Raw genomic sequence first — 19,168 nt, forward strand, 5'->3', positions numbered from 1 at the left:
TAACAAGTGGCATCAATAAGGGATCATAGCTTTCACCTGGATTACCCTTGTCAGCCTATGTCATGGAAAGGTGTTTTGTACACTCAGCGTATAGCTAGGAGGACTTTGGCTGAGCCTTCATAACTGGGTCAAAGCATTAAACAGTTCTGTTACTGTCCTTTCACCTCAGTATGAGGGGTAATGTTACTGTCCTTTCACCTCAGTGTGAGGGGTAATGTTACTGTCATGTCACCTCAGTATGAGGGGTAATGTTATTATCCTGTCACCTCATTATGAGGGGTAATGTTACTGTCCTGTCACCTCAGTATGAGGGGTAATGTTACTGTCCTGTCACCTCAGTATGAGGGGTAATGTTACTGTCATGTCACCTCAGTGTGAGGGGTAATGTTACTGTCATGTCACCTCAGTGTGAGGGGTAATGTTACTGTCATGTCACCTCAGTATGAGGGGTACTGTTATTGTCCTGTCACCTCAGTATGAGGGGTAATGTTACTGTCCTTTCACCTCAGTGTGAGGGGTAATGTTACTGTCCTTTCACCTCAGTGTGAGGGGTAATGTTACTGTCATGTCACCTCAGTATGAGGGGTAATGTTACTGTCCTGTCACCTCAGTATGAGGGGTAATGTTACTGTCCTGTCACCTCAGTATGAGGGGTAATGTTACTGTCCTGTCACCTCAGTATGAGGGGTAATGTTATTGTCATGTCACCTCAGTGTGAGGGGTAATGTTACTGTCCTGTCACCTCAGTGTGAGGGGTAATGTTACGGTCCTGTCACCTCAGTATGAGGGGTAATGTTACTGTCCTGTCACCTCAGTGTGAGGGGTAATGTTACTGTCATGTCACCTCAGTATGAGGGGTAATGTTACGGTCCTGTCACCTCAGTATGAGGGGTAATGTTACTGTCCTTTCACCTCAGTGTGAGGGGTAATGTTGTGGTCCTGTCACCTCAGTATGAGGGGTAATGTTGTGGTCCTGTCACCTCAGTATGAGGGGTAATGTTGTGGTCCTGTCACCTCAGTATGAGGGGTAATGTTACTGTCATGTCACCTCAGTGTGAGGGGTAATGTTACTGTCATGTCACCTCAGTGTGAGGGGTAATGTTATTGTCCTGTCACCTCAGTATGAGGGGTAATGTTACTGTCCTTTCACCTCAGTGTGAGGGGTAATGTTACTGTCATGTCACCTCAGTATGAGGGGTAATGTTATTGTCCTGTCACCTCAGTGTGAGGGGTAATGTTATTGTCCTGTCACCTCAGTATGAGGGGTAATGTTATTGTCCTGTCACCTCAGTATGAGGGGTAATGTTATTGTCCTGTCACCTCAGTGTGAGGGGTAATGTTATTGTCCTGTCACCTCAGTATGAGGGGTAATGTTATTGTCCTGTCACCTCAGTATGAGGGGTAATGTTACTGTCCTTTCACCTCAGTGTGAGGGGTAATGTTGTGGTCCTGTCACCTCAGTATGAGGGGTAATGTTACTGTCCTGTCACCTCAGTGTGAGGGGTAATGTTGTGGTCCTGTCACCACAGTATGAGGGGTAATGTTACGGTCCTGTCACCTCAGTATGAGGGGTAATGTTACTGTCCTGTCACCTCAGTATGAGGGGTAATGTTACTGTCCTGTCACCTCAGTATGAGGGGTAATGTTACTGTCCTGTCACCTCAGTATGAGGGGTAATGTTATGGTCCTGTCACCTCAGTATGAGGGGTAATGTTACTGTCCTGTCACCTCAGTATGAGGGGTAATGTTACTGTCCTGTCACCTCAGTATGAGGGGTAATGTTATGGTCCTGTCACCTCAGTATGAGGGGTAATGTTACTGTCCTGTCACCTCAGTGTGAGGGGTAATGTTACGGTCCTGTCACCTCAGTATGAGGGGTAATGTTACTGTCCTGTCACCTCAGTGTGAGGGGTAATGTTACTGTCCTGTCACCTCAGTGTGAGGGGTAATGTTACGGTCCTGTCACCTCAGTATGAGGGGTAATGTTACTGTCATGTCACCTCAGTGTGAGGGGTAATGTTGTGGTCCTGTCACCTCAGTATGAGGGGTAATGTTACGGTCCTGTCACCTCAGTATGAGGGGTAATGTTACGGTCCTGTCACCTCAGTGTGAGGGGTAATGTTACTGTCCTTTCACCTCAGTGTGAGGGGTAATGTTACTGTCATGTCACCTCAGTGTGAGGGGTAATGTTACGGTCCTGTCACCTCAGTGTGAGGGGTAATGTTACTGTCCTTTCACCTCAGTGTGAGGGGTAATGTTACTGTCATGTCACCTCAGTGTGAGGGGTAATGTTACGGTCCTGTCACCTCAGTGTGAGGGGTAATGTTACTGTCATGTCACCTCAGTGTGAGGGGTAATGTTACGGTCCTGTCACCTCAGTATGAGGGGTAATGTTACTGTCCTGTCACCTCAGTATGAGGGGTAATGTTACTGTCCTGTCACCTCAGTATGAGGGGTAATGTTATTGTCCTGTCACCTCAGTGTGAGGGGTAATGTTATTGTCCTGTCACCTCAGTATGAGGGGTAATGTTATTGTCCTGTCACCTCAGTATGAGGGGTAATGTTATTGTCCTGTCACCTCAGTATGAGGGGTAATGTTACTGTCCTGTCACCTCAGTATGAGGGGTAATGTTATTGTCCTGTCACCTCAGTGTGAGGGGTAATGTTATTGTCCTGTCACCTCAGTATGAGGGGTAATGTTACTGTCCTGTCACCTCAGTGTGAGGGGTAATGTTACGGTCCTGTCACCTCAGTATGAGGGGTAATGTTGTGGTCCTGTCACCTCAGTATGAGGGGTAATGTTACGGTCCTGTCACCTCAGTGTGAGGGGTAATGTTACTGTCCTGTCACCTCAGTGTGAGGGGTAATGTTACGGTCCTGTCACCTCAGTATGAGGGGTAATGTTACGGTCCTGTCACCTCAGTGTGAGGGGTAATGTTACGGTCCTGTCACCTCAGTATGAGGGGTAATGTTACGGTCCTGTCACCTCAGTATGAGGGGTAATGTTACTGTCCTGTCACCTCAGTATGAGGGGTAATGTTACTGTCCTGTCACCTCAGTGTGAGGGGTAATGTTACGGTCCTGTCACCTCAGTATGAGGGGTAATGTTGTGGTCCTGTCACCTCAGTATGAGGGGTAATGTTGTGGTCCTGTCACCTCAGTGTGAGGGGTAATGTTACGGTCCTGTCACCTCAGTGTGACAGGTAATGGTGTACATTCTTAGCAGCTTCTCTCTGTTGTGGGATGGTGACCCTAGAGATTGGCAGGAACTGTGTGGAACAAAGGCAGCTCTTATTACAGCAGGCAGTATGAACACACACACGCACACACACAGTCTGGCTCCAGTACACCAGAGAGTCTAAGACAGTAATGTATGGTTGTTGATACTTCACACTGTTACATTAGAGGGCCATGCCAGAGTATCTCCTCTAAATACATATTAGGTAACCCACAGCACCAGACAACCTTCTCTAGGTGTGGACTGCAAACGTTGGCAGACACACAGACAAGATGTGTTTTGAGTATCTGTTGTCAACTCCGTCACTGATGGCCCTTAAGATCGTTTTTTGTTGTTGTAAATATTCTGAAAAATATATTTTTTTAATCGTTGTTCTGCAACATATGCTGAAACAATGGAAGTATTTTCTGTGTTAGACCTAAGGGATAATTTTTGCTTTAATAACATTGTTTTATGTTCTAAATCTAGAAAAATATGCCAAAATGCTAATGTTATTAGCCCCGGAACATTCAATAGTGCTACAAAACGATCTTAGGAAGAAGAATAGGAAGGTTCAAATCTTTTGTGAAGCATCACAGCACAGTTAAAAATATATGGCAAATAAAAATCCGAAATGGATGATGTTGGAAGATAGATGGGAAGGGTTGAGTGGAACTGAAGGGTGGGACTAATAACAAGATAAACAATGTAGGGCATACGGGATCTGTGAAATGTGTATAGGTGCGGAGCTTTTGTGAAATAGCACAGTTACAAGTGGAAATAAAATTGGATGGACAACAGAAATAGAGGAAGGACTAAGAACAAACAAGAGAGAACTATTATAAAGTAGTCTGTGTCTGTAAAATAGGTATAAGATGTATAAATTGAAGCTAAAAGCAGAAGTGTTTATTAGTTTACTCCAATTGGGGGAGCGGTGTTAGGGTTGCGGGGAATAATAATAAAGGTATATTCTTTAAAAAAGTATGTATGTCTATATAGGTATGTGTATGTATATATGTATATATGTATGCATGCGTGTATGGATATATATATTTACCCCAAAAAATATGGGGGATTGGAAATGATGCAGACAATTACATTGGAAGCAACATTCTTTCCGCAATATTAAGCTGATCCACCCCAAAAAACAAAACAAAAAAAAACAAAAAAAATAGTGCTACAAAACAAAACAAAACAAAAATATGTTTGGAGATTTGTACTACATATTTTAATTATCTAATGTTAGAATTAAACAATCAAAGCCTTTTTAAACACTTGTTGAACAATAACCATAAAAAATAAAATGCCTTTTATGGTCTCTGACGGACTTGAAATGAATCCAATTAGTTGCATTTTATGAAGAAAACAATATATATATAGGAGGTCGTTCCTTTTTGTTGTGAAAGGTCATACTTTATCAAAATATATATTTGTTAATATTAAGACAAATATTTGACATTGTCCCTTCCTTTCAAGAATCCCTGAGCTCTAAAACAGCTAAATCTTCTCTCAGCCTCAGAGCAAAATGTAAAGTAACGTAAAATTAGCTTTAAAACTGCAAATTTTTTCTCTGGCTCGGACGCCGCGGGAGGCCCCGCGAAACTGCGCTACGCCACTGTACGCCATGGTAACAGACATTAGTTTATCCTCCTCAAGGAGTCTGGATCTGAGTACCTGCCCAACCCTTCACCAAATACAAACACATTTGGGGCCGTCTGATTGGTCCAGAAACTGATGGGTTTTGCCAGAGCCAGAACACAGGTGGATAAAGCGGCATTTTTAAAATTAGTAATTGGCTTTGATACTCTGATTGGTTAGAGACAATGACTTTGTTTTGGACAACGCCGCTCGTGCCACAAACTACTTCAATGATGGTCGTCTCAGACTGAAGTACGTAGCGAACGACAGAGCAACGGACAAATTTGGTGTCAGGCTAAGTCACTTTATCATCATTTGTTCTTAACTGACTTTCCTAGTTAAATAAAGGTTAAATAAATAAAAATGTAAAAATGTAAAACACGTCATCACAGAAGTGCTGTATTTTCTCAGCACCAGTAGAGGGCAGTGTTTCTTTCACTTCACTTCATCCACAGCTTCTACCTGATTTCCCAACCAAAAAGGTTAAGTCCCAAATGGCATGCTATTGGGCTCTGGTCGAAAGTAGTGCACTATTAGGGGATAGGGTGCCATAGGACCCTGGTCAAAAGTAGTGCACTATATAGGGAATAGGGTGCCATAGGACTCTGGTCTAAAGAAGTGCACTATATAGGGGATAGGGTGCCATAGGACCCTGGTCTAAAGAAGTGCACTATATAGGGAATAGGGTGCCATAGGACTCTGGTCGAAAGTAGTGCACTATAAATAAGGAATAGGATGCCATTTGGGAGGCATACAAGGGCTCCACTGCCAGAGGACATCCTCAGACACTCAGTAAAACAACAGACAGTCATTTTCACTGCTTACCTGATCCCACTGAACACAATGCAATAAAACATGTTGTATTGATGCCCTGCCTTCAATAAGCCATGCTATCTTCTTAGCGTTCCATTCTGTCTGCACTGCAAAGCTGTCTTATCTTAATCAGGCTCAGGATAGATAAGTTACCCCAACTTAATCACACTTGCGATCGAGAGGTTCATATATCTTAAATCGGGCTCAGGATAGATAAATTCACCTAATTTAATTCAATAAAAATGAGATTTATAGTGTTGCAGGCTCGCAGCCATGGCCTACATGAAACCAGTTCCAGTTCAATTCAAATTGTGTAAATGTAATGAAATAATGTTTTCTAGCCCAAAGAGAGGTAGCCTACAGTATGCTTCAGACAGAGCACTCAGCCCAAAGAGAGATAGCCTACAGTATGCCTCAGACAGAGCACTCAGCCCAAAGAGAGAGAGCCTACAGTATGCCTCAGACAGAACACTCAGCCCAAAGAGAGTTGGCCTACAGTATGCTTCAGACAGAGCACTCAGCCCAAAGAGAGCTAGCCTACAGTATGCTTCAGGCAGAGCACTCAGCCCAAAGAGAGCTAGCCTACAGTATGCTTCAGGCAGAGCACTCAGCCCAAAGAGAGCTAGCCTACAGTATGCTTCAGGCAGAGCACTCAGCCCAAAGAGAGCTAGCCTACAGTATGCTTCAGACAGAGCACTCAGCCCAAAGAGAGCTAGCCTACAGTATGCTTCAAGCAGAGCACTCAGCCCAAAGAGAGCTAGCCTACAGTATGCCTCAGACAGAGCATTCAGCCCAAAGAGAGCTAGCCTACAGTACGCTTCAGACAGAACACTCAGCCCAAAGAGAGCTAGCCTACAGTATGCTTCAGACAGAGCACTCAGCCCAAAGAGAGTTGGCCTACAGTATGCTTCAGACAGAGCACTCAGCCCAAAGAGAGATAGCCTACAGTATGCCTCAGACAGAGCACTCAGCCCAAAGAGAGTTGGCCTACAGTATGCTTCAGGCAGAGCACTCAGCCTAAAGAGAGGTAGCCTGCAGTATGCTTCAGACAGAGCACTCAGCCCAAAGAGAGTTGGCCTGCAGTATGCTTCAGACAGAGCACTCAGCCCAAAGAGAGTTGGCCTACAGTATGCTTCAGACAGAGCACTCAGCCCAAAGAGAGCTAGCCTACAGTATGCTTCAGACAGAGCACTCAGCCTAAAGAGAGTTGGCCTACAGTATGCTTCAGACAGAACACTCAGCCTAAAGAGAGTTGGCCTACAGTATGCTTCAGACAGAGCACTCAGCCCAAAGAGAGATAGCCTACAGTATGCCTCAGACAGAGCATTCAGCCCAAAGAGAGCTAGCCTACAGTATGCTTCAGACAGAACACTCAGCCCTAAGAGAGCTAGCCTACAGTATGCTTCAGACAGAGCACTCAGCCCAAAGAGAGTTGGCCTACAGTATGCTTCAGACAGAGCACTCAGCCCAAAGAGAGGTAGCCTACAGTATGCTTCAGACAGAGCACGAGGTATAATCGTGTCATGTGTACAAAGCATGGAGGGAGTGGAACAGAGGAAGTTAAAATCATTCCCTTTAACAGTCAGCAGCAGCTCCATATGTGTTCATGCTCTCTCTCTCTCTCTCTCTCTCTCTCTCTCTCTCTCCCTCTCTCCCTCTCTCCCTGTCTCTCTCTCTGCATCACTCTTTCTCTCTCTCTCTCTCCCTATCTCCCTATGTCTCTCTCTCTGCGTCTCTCTCTCTCTCTCTCTCTGTCCCTCTTTCCATCTGTCTCTCTCTCTGCGTCTCTCTCTCTGTCCCTCTTTCCGTCTGTCTCTCTCTCTGCGTCTCTCTCTCTCTCTCTCTCTCTTTCTCTCTCTCCCTCTCTCTCTCTCCCTCTCTCTCTCTGTCTCCCTCTCTCTCTCTCTAGAACAGTGAGCATCACCAAGCACATGCATTGCATCTGTCCATCCCCTAATTGTGATGCAGCGGCTGAGAGAGACTGTGAGAGAGGAGAAAGAGGAGGGCCAGTCGTTTACCAATCACAAGGGTTTCCCCACCTCCCTCCCGGCTAACCTCCCTCCCTCCCTCAGTCTCTAAGCATGTTGGGGGAGGAAAAAGTGCTGGGCAGAAAAAAAAGTGATAAGCAGCTTTGAAACACATTCCCGCTGAATCAGGGTGTGTGTGTTCGACACAGACGCAGACAGCACAGCATTAGCTAGCTCTCTCTCCCCCACAGACACAGAAGCCAGCGAGTGTCTCACAACCAAAGCAAACATAGCCTTATTAACGTGACGAGAGGGAGACTCGGGGAGACACGACTGACTGTCTACTCTCAGGGAAGAGGAGGAAGCTGGGGACACTTGACTTCCCAACACCCTCATCCAGAGCACCTGGAGGGAGGAAATCCTTCCCTCTGCATACGCTGAGGAACACACAACAACGACTACAAGCCTGAGAAGTAGAGAAGTAGAAGAGAGACCAGCACCAAGGTCTTTCTCTTTCCCTTTCTCTCTCTCTCCTGCTGTGGAGCTCGTCTCTCCAGTCCCTAAAGGTGTTCTGCCCGACCGGATTGACTGATCTGCTGTCATCATGTCAGATGGAGAGGAGTGTCTCTCTCCCATCGGTCTGGACTGCTGCTCCTGCTGCCTGGACCTGGCCAACTGTGACGACCCAGCTGGAGGTGGGGGCCAAGGCAGAGGCCACAGCACCCCTCTGATGGGCAGCCCCACGTCGCTCAGCCACTTCCGCCAGTTCCGGGAGCAGCTGACGTTCCAGAACCAGAACGTGAACACGGACAAGCTGAACAGCATGATGAGGCTGGACTCTCTGGAGTCGGTGGTCAGAGACCCCTGTTACCTGCTCAACGAGGGCATCTGCAACAGCAACATCGACCAGACCACGCTGTCCATCCTGCTGTTCTTCCACAGGTACTGTACTTCACCTATATCTCTCATCCTCATTTACATCTCCACCTTTATCTCATCCTGTTAAGTTGCTGATACATGAAACACCTCAAAATATCTCTAGTTTCACATTATCTCACTAAACATTACAGTGTCATTATTTTTTGTAAGTATTCTACAATGTAATAATTATTGTGATTACTCATTGTTATATTGTGCTTACAGCAGTAATCTTACACTGTACCTGGGTTATGGCAAGGTGTAGGGCTGGTTAAGTGTAATGTGTCAATGACTAACTTCAAAACCGTCACTGTACTTACAGGACAGGTAATACACCTTCAATACCGTCACTGTACTTACAGGACAGGTAATACACCTTCAATACTGTCACTGTACTTACAGGACAGGTAATACACCTTCAATACTGTCACTGTACTTACAGGACAGATAATACACCTTCAATACTGTCACTGTACTTACAGGACAGATAATAATCCAGGGACTGTAACGTAAAGACATACCCCTCCTCCTCCTACTCACCTGTACTGAAAGTTGTTAGGTCATCTTTACCTTCCATTCCACCTTTCTGTTTAACTTTCTGATGATGTACTTGTTCAATGTATTGGTGATATCCCTGTCATAACCACAAATGACAACAATAATATCATCAACCTAATGAAAACTAATAACGTGACTATTCTACCTTAATCAAACGTCACAATTGACCAATTAGGTTGTTTAAAAACTGACATGCTAAGAATGTTTATGATTTGAGAGCTGAATGACATCCCTATGAAGTCAAGTAGTTTTCATTACCCCTCATTTTTACATATGAAGATACAATTATGCATTTCCCCCTCCAATGTATAATGATAACTTTTCAAATGACTCAGTCAAAAGACAGAAGAAACACAATCAATGAATTTATAAAGTCCTTTTTTCATCAGCATATGTCACAAAGAGCTAATACAGAAACCCAGCCTAAAACACCAGAGAGCAAGCAATGCACATGTAGAGGGACGGTGGCCATGAAAAACTCCCTAGAAAGAGGAGGAACCTAGGAAGAAACCTAGAGAGGAACCAGGCTATGAGGGGTGGCCAGTCCTCTTCTGGCTGTGCCAGATGGAGATTATAACAGAACATGGCCAAGATGTTCAAATGTTAATAGATGACCAGCAGGGTCAAATAATAATAATAATCACAGTGGTTGTAGAGGGTGCAACAGGTCAGCACCTCAGGAGTAAATATCAGTTGGCTTTTCATAGCCTAGCATTCAGAGGTCGAGACAGCGAGAGGTCGAGACAGCGAGAGGTCGAGACAGCGAGAGGTCGAGACAGCGAGAGGTCGAGACAGCGAGAGGTCGAGACAGCGAGAGGTCGAGACAGCGAGAGGTCGAGACAGCGAGAGGTCGAGACAGCGAGAGGTCGAGACAGCGAGAGGTCGAGACAGCGAGAGGTCGAGAGGTCGAGAGGTCGAGAGGTCGAGAGGTCGAGAGGTCGAGAGGTCGAGAGGTCGAGAGGTCGAGAGGTCGAGAGGTCGAGAGGTCGAGAGGTCGAGAGGTAGAGAGAGAGAGAGAGAGTGTCGGGGGACACCGTGGCCCTATCTGACGCTACCCCCGGACCGGGCCAACCAGGCAGGATATAACCCCACTCACGTTGTCAAAGCACAGCCCCCACACAACTAAATGTATATCAACAGACCACCAACTTACTACCCTGAGACAAGGCTAAGTATAGCCCACGAAAGCGGCTTCCTGTCCGGCAAAACCGGACAGGAACTTCACGTCAGTGACTCAACCCACTCAAGTTGAGTATAGTGGGGAAAAAAGCCTGGCACTGCGTGACGCACCCCTCTCCTAGGGACGCTATGGTAGAGCACCAGTAAGCCCTTCAGAAAAACAAGGAAAAAACAACACAAACCTCTAGACGTCACTGTAAACACGACGCATCACAAAACCCCTAGACGTCACTGTAAACACAACGCATCACAAACCTCTAGACCACAGGTGTCAAACTCATTCCACGGAGGGCCGAGTGTCTGCGGGTTTTCGCTCCTCCCTTGTACTTGATTGATGAATTAACATCACTAATTAGTTAGGAACTCCCCACACCTGGTTGTCTAGGGCTTTATTGAAAGGAAAAACCAAAAACCTGCAGACACTAGGCCCTCCGTGGAATGAGTTTGACACCCCTGCTCTAGACGTCACTGTAAACACGACGCATCACAAAACCTCTAGAGGTCACTGTAAACACGACGCATCACAAACCTCTAGACGTCACTGTAAACACAACGCATCACAAACCTCTAGACGTCACTGTAAACACGACGCATCACAAAACCCCTAGACGTCACTGTAAACACAACGCATCACAAACCTCTAGACGTCACTGTAAACACGACGCATCACAAAACCTCTAGAGGTCACTGTAAACACGACGCATCACAAACCTCTAGACGTCACTGTAAACACAACGCATCACAAACCTCTAGACGTCACTGTAAACACGACGCATCACAAAACCTCTAGAGGTCACTGTAAACACGACGCATCACAAACCTCTAGACGTCACTGTAAACACGACGCATCACAAAACCCCTAGACGTCACTGTAAACACGACGCATCACAAACCCTCACAAGGCAGCTTGTCATATTGGACGCGTTTTGAATTAGTTTGGGTGGATTCCAGAAGGCTTTTTAAAATCTAATTATACTCCTCTCTCATCATTGCCAAATTGTAAATGTAAACCACAGGTTTGTTTGGAAACATGCTGACGTGTTCGTTGGGATTAAATTTGGCATGCAACTGATTACTGCCAGTTCGTATCTCCCTTTGGCAGCACTAACCAACCCTAGGGACGACTTCAACTCAGTTCAAATTAGAGTTAACAGTTTTCCATTAAAACTCTTCCATAGCTTCAGCAGCCATCACTGCTGTACTTCTGATTTATGAAAGGTTTAACAGTACTGTCTGTACACACTTTGTTAGGACTAACAGTACTGTCTGTACACACTTTGTTAGGACTAACAGTACTGCCTGTACACACTTTGAACGGACTAACAGTACTGTCTGTACACACTTTGAAGGGACTAACAGTACTGTCTGTACACACTTTGAAAGGACTAACAGTACTGTCTGTACACACTTTGAAAGGACTAACAGTACTGTCTGTACACACTTTGAAAGGACTAACAGTACTGTCTGTACACACTTTGAAAGGACAAACAGTACTGTCTGTACACACTTTGAAAGGACAAACAGTACTGTCTGTACACACTTTGTTAGGACTAACAGTACTGTCTGTACACACTTTGAAGGGACTAACAGTACTGTCTGTACACACTTTGAAAGGACTAACAGTACTGTCTGTACACACTTTGAAAGGACTAACAGTACTGTCTGTACACACTTTGAAAGGACAAACAGTACTGTCTGTACACACTTTGAAAGCACTAACAATACTGTCTGTACACACTTTGAAAGGTACACATTACAAGTGGCATGTTTGGTTTCTGAGCAGTAAAATGTGAAGGCCTACTGAGAAATATCTGAGCTAGGACCGGGAGGAAGACATTATGTCGACAACGAGCGTCGTTATCAACAGAGACGCCACCTTTGACTTCCATATACAGTGCATTTGGAAACTATTCAGACCCATTAACTTAGTCCACATTGTGTTACGTTACAGCCTAATTCTAAAATTGATTAAATTCATGTTTTTCTCTCACCCATTACACACAATACCCCATAATGACAAAGTGAAAACATGTTTTTAGAAATTAAATACAGATATATCTCATTTACATAAATATTCATACCCCTGAGTCAATACTTTGTAGAAACGACTTTGGCAGTGATTACAGCTGTGAGTCTTTCTGGGTAAGTCTCTAAGAGCTTTCCACACCTGGATTGTGTAACATTTTCCCATTTATTATTTTCTAAATTCTTCTAGCTCGGTCATATTGGTTGTTGATCGTTGCTAGACAACCAATTTGCAGGTGTTGCCATATATTTTCAAATCCATGCAACGTATTATGTGACTTGTTCATCAAAGGTTTACTCCTGAACTTATTTAGTCTTGCTGTAACAAAGGGGTTAAATACTTTATTGACTCAAGACATTTCAGCTTTAGATTTTTTTTATACATTTTTTGTAAACATTTAGTGAAACATAATTCCACTTTGACAATATGGGGTATTTTGCATAGGCCAGTGACCAAATATCAAAATTTCATCCATTTTAAATTCAGGCTGAAACACAACAAAATGTGGAGAAAGTCAATGAGTGTGAAACGTTTCTGAAGGCTCTGGATGTTAATCTCTTGTGATGATATCCTATCACCATTCCACATTCCTGTGTGTGTGTGTGTGTGTGTGTGTGTGTGTGTGTGTGTGTGTGTGTGTGTGTGTGTGTGTGTGTGTGTGTGTGTGTGTGTGTGTGTGTGTGTGTGTGTGTGTGTGTGTGTGTGTGTGTGTGTGTGTGTGTGTGTGTGTGTGTGTGTGTGTGTGTGTGTGTGTGTGTGTGTGTGTGTGTGTGTGTGTGTGTGTTTGCAAAGGGAATACTCTGTTGTCGTATGTATTTATGATAGGGTGGGTGTGTTGTGCTGATCGGACTATTGCAGAACAGGGGTCAAAAACCTTTTGGCCAAGGCCACTGTGGTCTACTGGTCCTTCCTCCCTCTGTAAAGTTGAGCACATTTCCTGCAGAAACGATGCTACTTGTTTATGCTTAATTCATTAATTGGATGAATACTAAAACACATGATTTGTAGTTGGGTATGATGAAGGGGTGTGGTCGTTAAACGCTGCAGGACGGCCACATGCAACGGTCTGGATTGCAATGGGATGATGAAAGACGGAGGCAGGGGGTAGTTGTAACGAGGACACCAGTCAGCTGACAGAATGCTCAGCCTTCTACCTGGCACCTCCCTATACCTGCAGGCCAATCACAGAGGGCTAGATAAAAACCTGGCCTCTGGAACAGGAACTGGCTTGGGGAAAGTGTACACCCTGGCCTCTGGAACAGGAACTGGCTTGGGGAAAGTGTTCACCCTGGCCTCTGGAACAGGAACTGGCTTGGGGAAAGTGTTCACCCTGGCCTCTGGAACAGGAGCTGGCTTGGGGAAAGTGTACACCCTGGCCTCTGGAACAGGAACTGGCTTGGGGAAAGTGTACACCCTGGCCTCTGGAACAGGAACTGGCTTGGGGAAAGTGTTCACCCTGGCCTCTGGAACAGGAACTGGCTTGGGGAAAGTGTTCACCCTGGCCTCTGGAACAGGAGCTGGCTTGGGGAAAGTGTTCACCCTGGCCTCTGGAACAGGAACTGGCTTGGGGAAAGTGTACACCCTGGCCTCTGGAACAAGAACTGGCTTGGGGAAAGTGTTCACCCTGGCCTCTGGAACAGGAACTGGCTTGGGGAAAGTGTACACCCTGGCCTCTGGAACAGGAGCTGGCTTGGGGAAAGTGTACACCCTGGCCTCTGGAACAGGAACTGGCTTGGGTAGTTTGTGCACCCTGGAATATGTGTATTCTACCATACCAATAGAATGATACGAAAGACTCAAATAGAACCGTTTTTTTCTCAACCTCCCTCCCTCCCTCCCTGTTACAAAACTGTTACAAATAGTAACAAAAGAGGAATAACACACACACACACACACACACACACACACACACACACACACACACACACACAGGGACACCAAATAAGTTGTTGGACCATTTAGCAAACAATTGAAGACAAAATAAAAAGATAGTGCCGCTCAGAATAGACTCAGGATTCAGACAGATGATGTCCCAAATTACACCCTATTCACTCTGCTACTGTTGGATTCAGACAGATGATGTCCCAAATTACACCCTAATCACTATGCTACTGTTGGATTCAGACAGATGATGTCCCAAATTACACCCTATTCACTCTGCTACTGTTGGATTCAGACAGATGATGTCCCAAATTACACCCTATTCACTATGCTACTGTTGGATTCAGACAGATGATGTCCCAAATTACACCCTATTCACTATGCTACTGTTGGATTCAGACAGATGATGTCCCAAATTACACCCTATTCACTCTGCTACTGTTGGATTCAGACAGATGATGTCCCAAATTACACCCTATTCACTATGCTACTGTTGGATTCAGACAGATGATGTCCCAAATTACACCCTATTCACTATGCTACTGTTGGATTCAGACATATGATGTCCCAAATTACACCCTATTCACTATGCTACTGTTGGATTCAGACAGATGATGTCCCAAATTACACCCTATTCACTATGCTACTGTTGGATTCAGACAGATGATGTCCCAAATTACACCCTATTCACTATGCTACTGTTGGATTCAGACATATGATGTCCCAAATTACACCCTATTCACTATGCTACTGTTGGATTCAGACAGATGATGTCCCAAATTACACCCTATTCACTATGCTACTGTTGGATTCAGACAGATGATGTCCCAAATTACACCCTATTCACTATGCTACTGTTGGATTCAGACAGATGATGTCCCAAATTACACCCTATTCACTATGCTACTGTTGGATTCAGACATATGATGTCCCAAATTACACCCTATTCACTATGCTACTGTTGGATTCAGACATATGATGTCCCAAATTACACCCTATTCACTATGCTACTGTTGGATTCAGACATATGATGTCCCAAATTACACCCTATTCACTCTGCTACTGTTGGATTCAGACATATGATGTCCCAATTTACACCCTATTCACTATGCTACTGTTGGATTCAGACAGATGATGTCCCAAATTACACCCTATTCACTCTGCTACTGTTGGATTCAGACATATGATGTCCCAATTTACACCCTATTCACTATACTGCTATGGGATTCAGACATAGATAGCTACTGAAGGTGAACTCTTTAGGAAGTCATTATGAGTCAAGAGAGATAAAGATAGAGAGGAGCTTGGTGAGACCGACTCAGAACAGTGCAGAGAGATACAGTAATGGTGTTTTAATGGACTTGTTGAGTTACAGCATTGTTGTGACTGTGTGAATGGGTTTTGGTGCTCCGCCAGGAGATGTCTGGCAACAGTGTAGTGTCCTTGTTATATGGTGGTGTGTGTGTGTGAGAGGTGTTCCCCTGTTGTCTGTATGTCTGGTTCAGGGTACCATCAGGAGTCATCTGTACATGCTCTCTCTCCGACCCAAACGGAGTCACTCTCAGTGAGGGGACAGCTGTCGCTGTGGACCTCTTCACCACATCACCAGCCAGGCTCTGTCAGTGCATCACCACATCACCAGAGGAACTACCAACAAGGACATGATTCATTATGTATCTACTCATTCAGAGATCTACTCATACAGAGATCTACTCATACAGAGATCTACTCATACAGAGATCTACTCATACAGAGATCTACTCATACAAAGATCTACTCATGAAGAGATCTACTCATACAGAGATCTACTCAAACAGATATCTACTCATACAGAGATCCACTCATACAGAGATCCACTCATACAGAGATCCACTCATACAGAGATCCACTCATACAGAGATCCACTCATACAGAGATCCACTCATGCAGAGATCTACTCATACAGAGATCTACTCATAAATATATCTACTCATACAGAGATCCACTCATACAGAGATCCACTCATACAGAGATCCACTCATACAGAGATCCACTCATACAGAGATCCACTCATACAGAGATCTACTCATACAGAGATCTACTCATACAGAGATCTACTCATACAAAGATCTACTCATGAAGAGATCTACTCATACAGAGATCTACTCAAACAGATATCTACTCATACAGAGATCCACTCATACAGAGATCCACTCATACAGAGATCCACTCATACAGAGATCCACTCATACAGAGATCCACTCATACAGAGATCCACTCATGCAGAGATCTACTCATACAGAGATCTACTCATAAATATATCTACTCATACAGAGATCCACTCATACAGAGATCCACTCATACAGAGATCCACTCATACAGAGATCCACTCATACAGAGATCCACTCATACAGAGATCTACTCATACAGAGATCTACTCATACAGAGATATTTTCATACAGAGATCTACTCATGCAGAGATCTACTCATACAGAGATCTACTCATACAGAGATCTTTATTACAGCGATCTACTCATGAAGAGATCTACTCATACAGAGATCTACTCATACAGAGATCTACACATACAGAGATCTTTCTTACAGCGATCTACTCATGAAGAGATCTACTCATACAGAGATCCACTCATACAGAGATCCACTCATACAGAGATCCACTCATACAGAGATCTACTCATACAGAGATCCACTCATACAGAGATCCACTCATACAGAGATCCACTCATACAGAGATCCACTCATACAGAGATCCACTCAAACAGAGATCCACTCATACATAGATCTTTTCATACATAGATCTTTTCATACAGAGATCTACTCATACAGAGATCTACTCATACAGAGGTCGACTCATACAGAGCTAGTTAAGACTCACAGGCAGACAGTCAGACAGAGATGCGGCCTCACACAGGCAACTGACTGAAACTGATTCAACAAGTCCAGTACGTTCCTACAGTAACTGTCCATCTAGGAACAGGCATTGGGCTGTGTTGTGTAGCAGCCACTCTGGGCTTGTTAGGCCATGAAGGAAGTCAATGGTAATGTCATGAGTAGATACTGTCAATAGTAGTAGAGTAGTACTGAGTAAATACTGTCAATAGTAGTACTGAGTAGTACTGAGTAGAGACTGTCAATAGTAGTAGAGTAGTACTAAATAAATACTGTCAATAGTAGTAGAGTAGTACTGAGTAAATACAGTCAATAGTACTACTGAGTAGATACTGTCAATAGTAGTAGAGTAGTACTGAGTAGACACTGTCAATAGTAGTAGAGTAGTACTGAGTAGATACTGTCAATAGTAGTACTGAGTAGTACTGAGTAGATACTGTCAATAGTAGTAGAGTAGTACTGAGTAGATACTGTCAATAGTAGTAGAGTAGTACTGAGTAGATACTGTCAATAGTAGTAGAGTAGTACTGAGTAGATACTGTCAATAGTAGTAGAGTAGTACTGAGTAGATACTGTCAATAGTAGTACTGAGTAGATACTGTCGATAGTAGTAGAGTAGTACTGAGTAGATACTGTCAATAGTAGTAGAGTAGTACTGAGTAGATACTGTCAATAGTAGTAGTAGAGTACTGATTAGATACTGTCAATAGTAGTAGAGTAGTACTGAGTAGATACTGTCAATAGTAGTAGTAGAGTACTGAGTAGTACTGAGTAGATACTGTCAATAGTAGTAGAGTAGTACTGAGCAGGCAGATACTGTCAATAGTAGTACTGAGTAGATACTGTCAATAGTAGTAGAGTAGTACTGAGTAGATACTGTCAATAGTAGTACTGAGTAGATACTATCAATAGTAGTACTGAGTAGTACTGAGTAGATACTGTCAATAGTAGTACTGAGTAGTACTGAGTAGATACTGTCAATAGTAGTAGAGTAGTACTGAGTAGATACTGTCAATAGTAGTAGTAGAGTACTGAGTAGATACTGTCAATAGTAGTAGTAGAGTACTGAGTAGATACTGTCAATAGTAGTAGAGTAGTACTGAGCAGGCAGATACTGTCAATAGTAGTAGTGAGTAGATACTGTCAATAGTAGTACTGAGTAGATACTGTCAATAGTAGTACTGAGTAGATACTGTCAATAGTAGTACTGAGTAGATACTGTCAATAGTAGTACTGAGTAGATACTGTCAATAGTAGTACTGAGTAGATACTGTCAATAGTAGTACTGAGTAGTACTGAGCAGGCAGATACTGTCAATAGTAGTACTGAGTAGATACTGTCAATAGTAGTACTGAGTAGATACTGTCATTAGTAGTACTGAGTAGATACTGTCATTAGTAGTACTGAGTAGATACTGTCATTAGTAGTACTGAGTAGATACTGTCAATAGTAGTACTGAGTAGATACTGTCAATAGTAGTACTGAGTAGATACTGTCAATAGTAGTACTGAGTAGATACTGTCAATAGTAGTACTGAGTAGTACTGAGCAGGCAGATACTGTCAATAGTAGTACTGAGTAGATACTGTCAATAGTAGTACTGAGTAGATACTGTCGAAGGCACTGCATCTCAGTGCAAGCGGCGTCACTACAGTCCCTGGATCAAATCCAGGCTGTATCACATCCGGCCGTGATTGGGAGTACCATAGGGCGGCGCACAATTGGCCCAGTGTCCTCCGGGTTAGGGTTTGGCCGGGCTAGGCCGTCATTGTAAATAAGAATTTGTTCTTTCACTGACTTGCCTCGTTAAATGAAGGTTAAATAAAGTACTGAGTAGATACTGTAAATAGAACAAAGGAGATTACTGATATGCTGACCTCACCATTCTTTTGTCCTTGAAGAGATGAACCTAATTATCCGAGACAGTATTAAGCTCCAAGGGTCATTGAATGAATTAGCTGCTGCTCCTACTGTTCGGTGTAATTGTTGCAGAGCCTTCACTGCCTTGTGACCCAGTCTACAGGCCTCAGCTCTGCGTTGACGTCTCACCATGGGCCAGGTCACTCGTTGAATAAACTTCCTGTTT

At 44.0% G+C, this 19,168-nt stretch overlaps 1 protein-coding gene across 1 annotated transcript in view; it reads left to right on the top strand.

The window, feature by feature from the left end:
• The first annotated feature begins 7,843 nt into the window (after positions 1-7,843).
• The window catches only part of LOC120047839, a 60,195-nt gene continuing 48,870 nt past the window's right edge, over positions 7,844-19,168 (top strand). The window contains exon 1 of the mRNA XM_038993384.1: positions 7,844-8,577. Within this exon, the coding sequence (XP_038849312.1) occupies positions 8,240-8,577 (338 nt within the window). The 5' untranslated portion in view covers positions 7,844-8,239. The remainder of the gene's footprint in view (positions 8,578-19,168) is intronic.

This window comes from Salvelinus namaycush, chromosome 5 (assembly GCF_016432855.1).
Source record: "Salvelinus namaycush isolate Seneca chromosome 5, SaNama_1.0, whole genome shotgun sequence".
In the NCBI taxonomy this organism is placed as follows: Eukaryota; Metazoa; Chordata; class Actinopteri; order Salmoniformes; family Salmonidae; genus Salvelinus; species Salvelinus namaycush.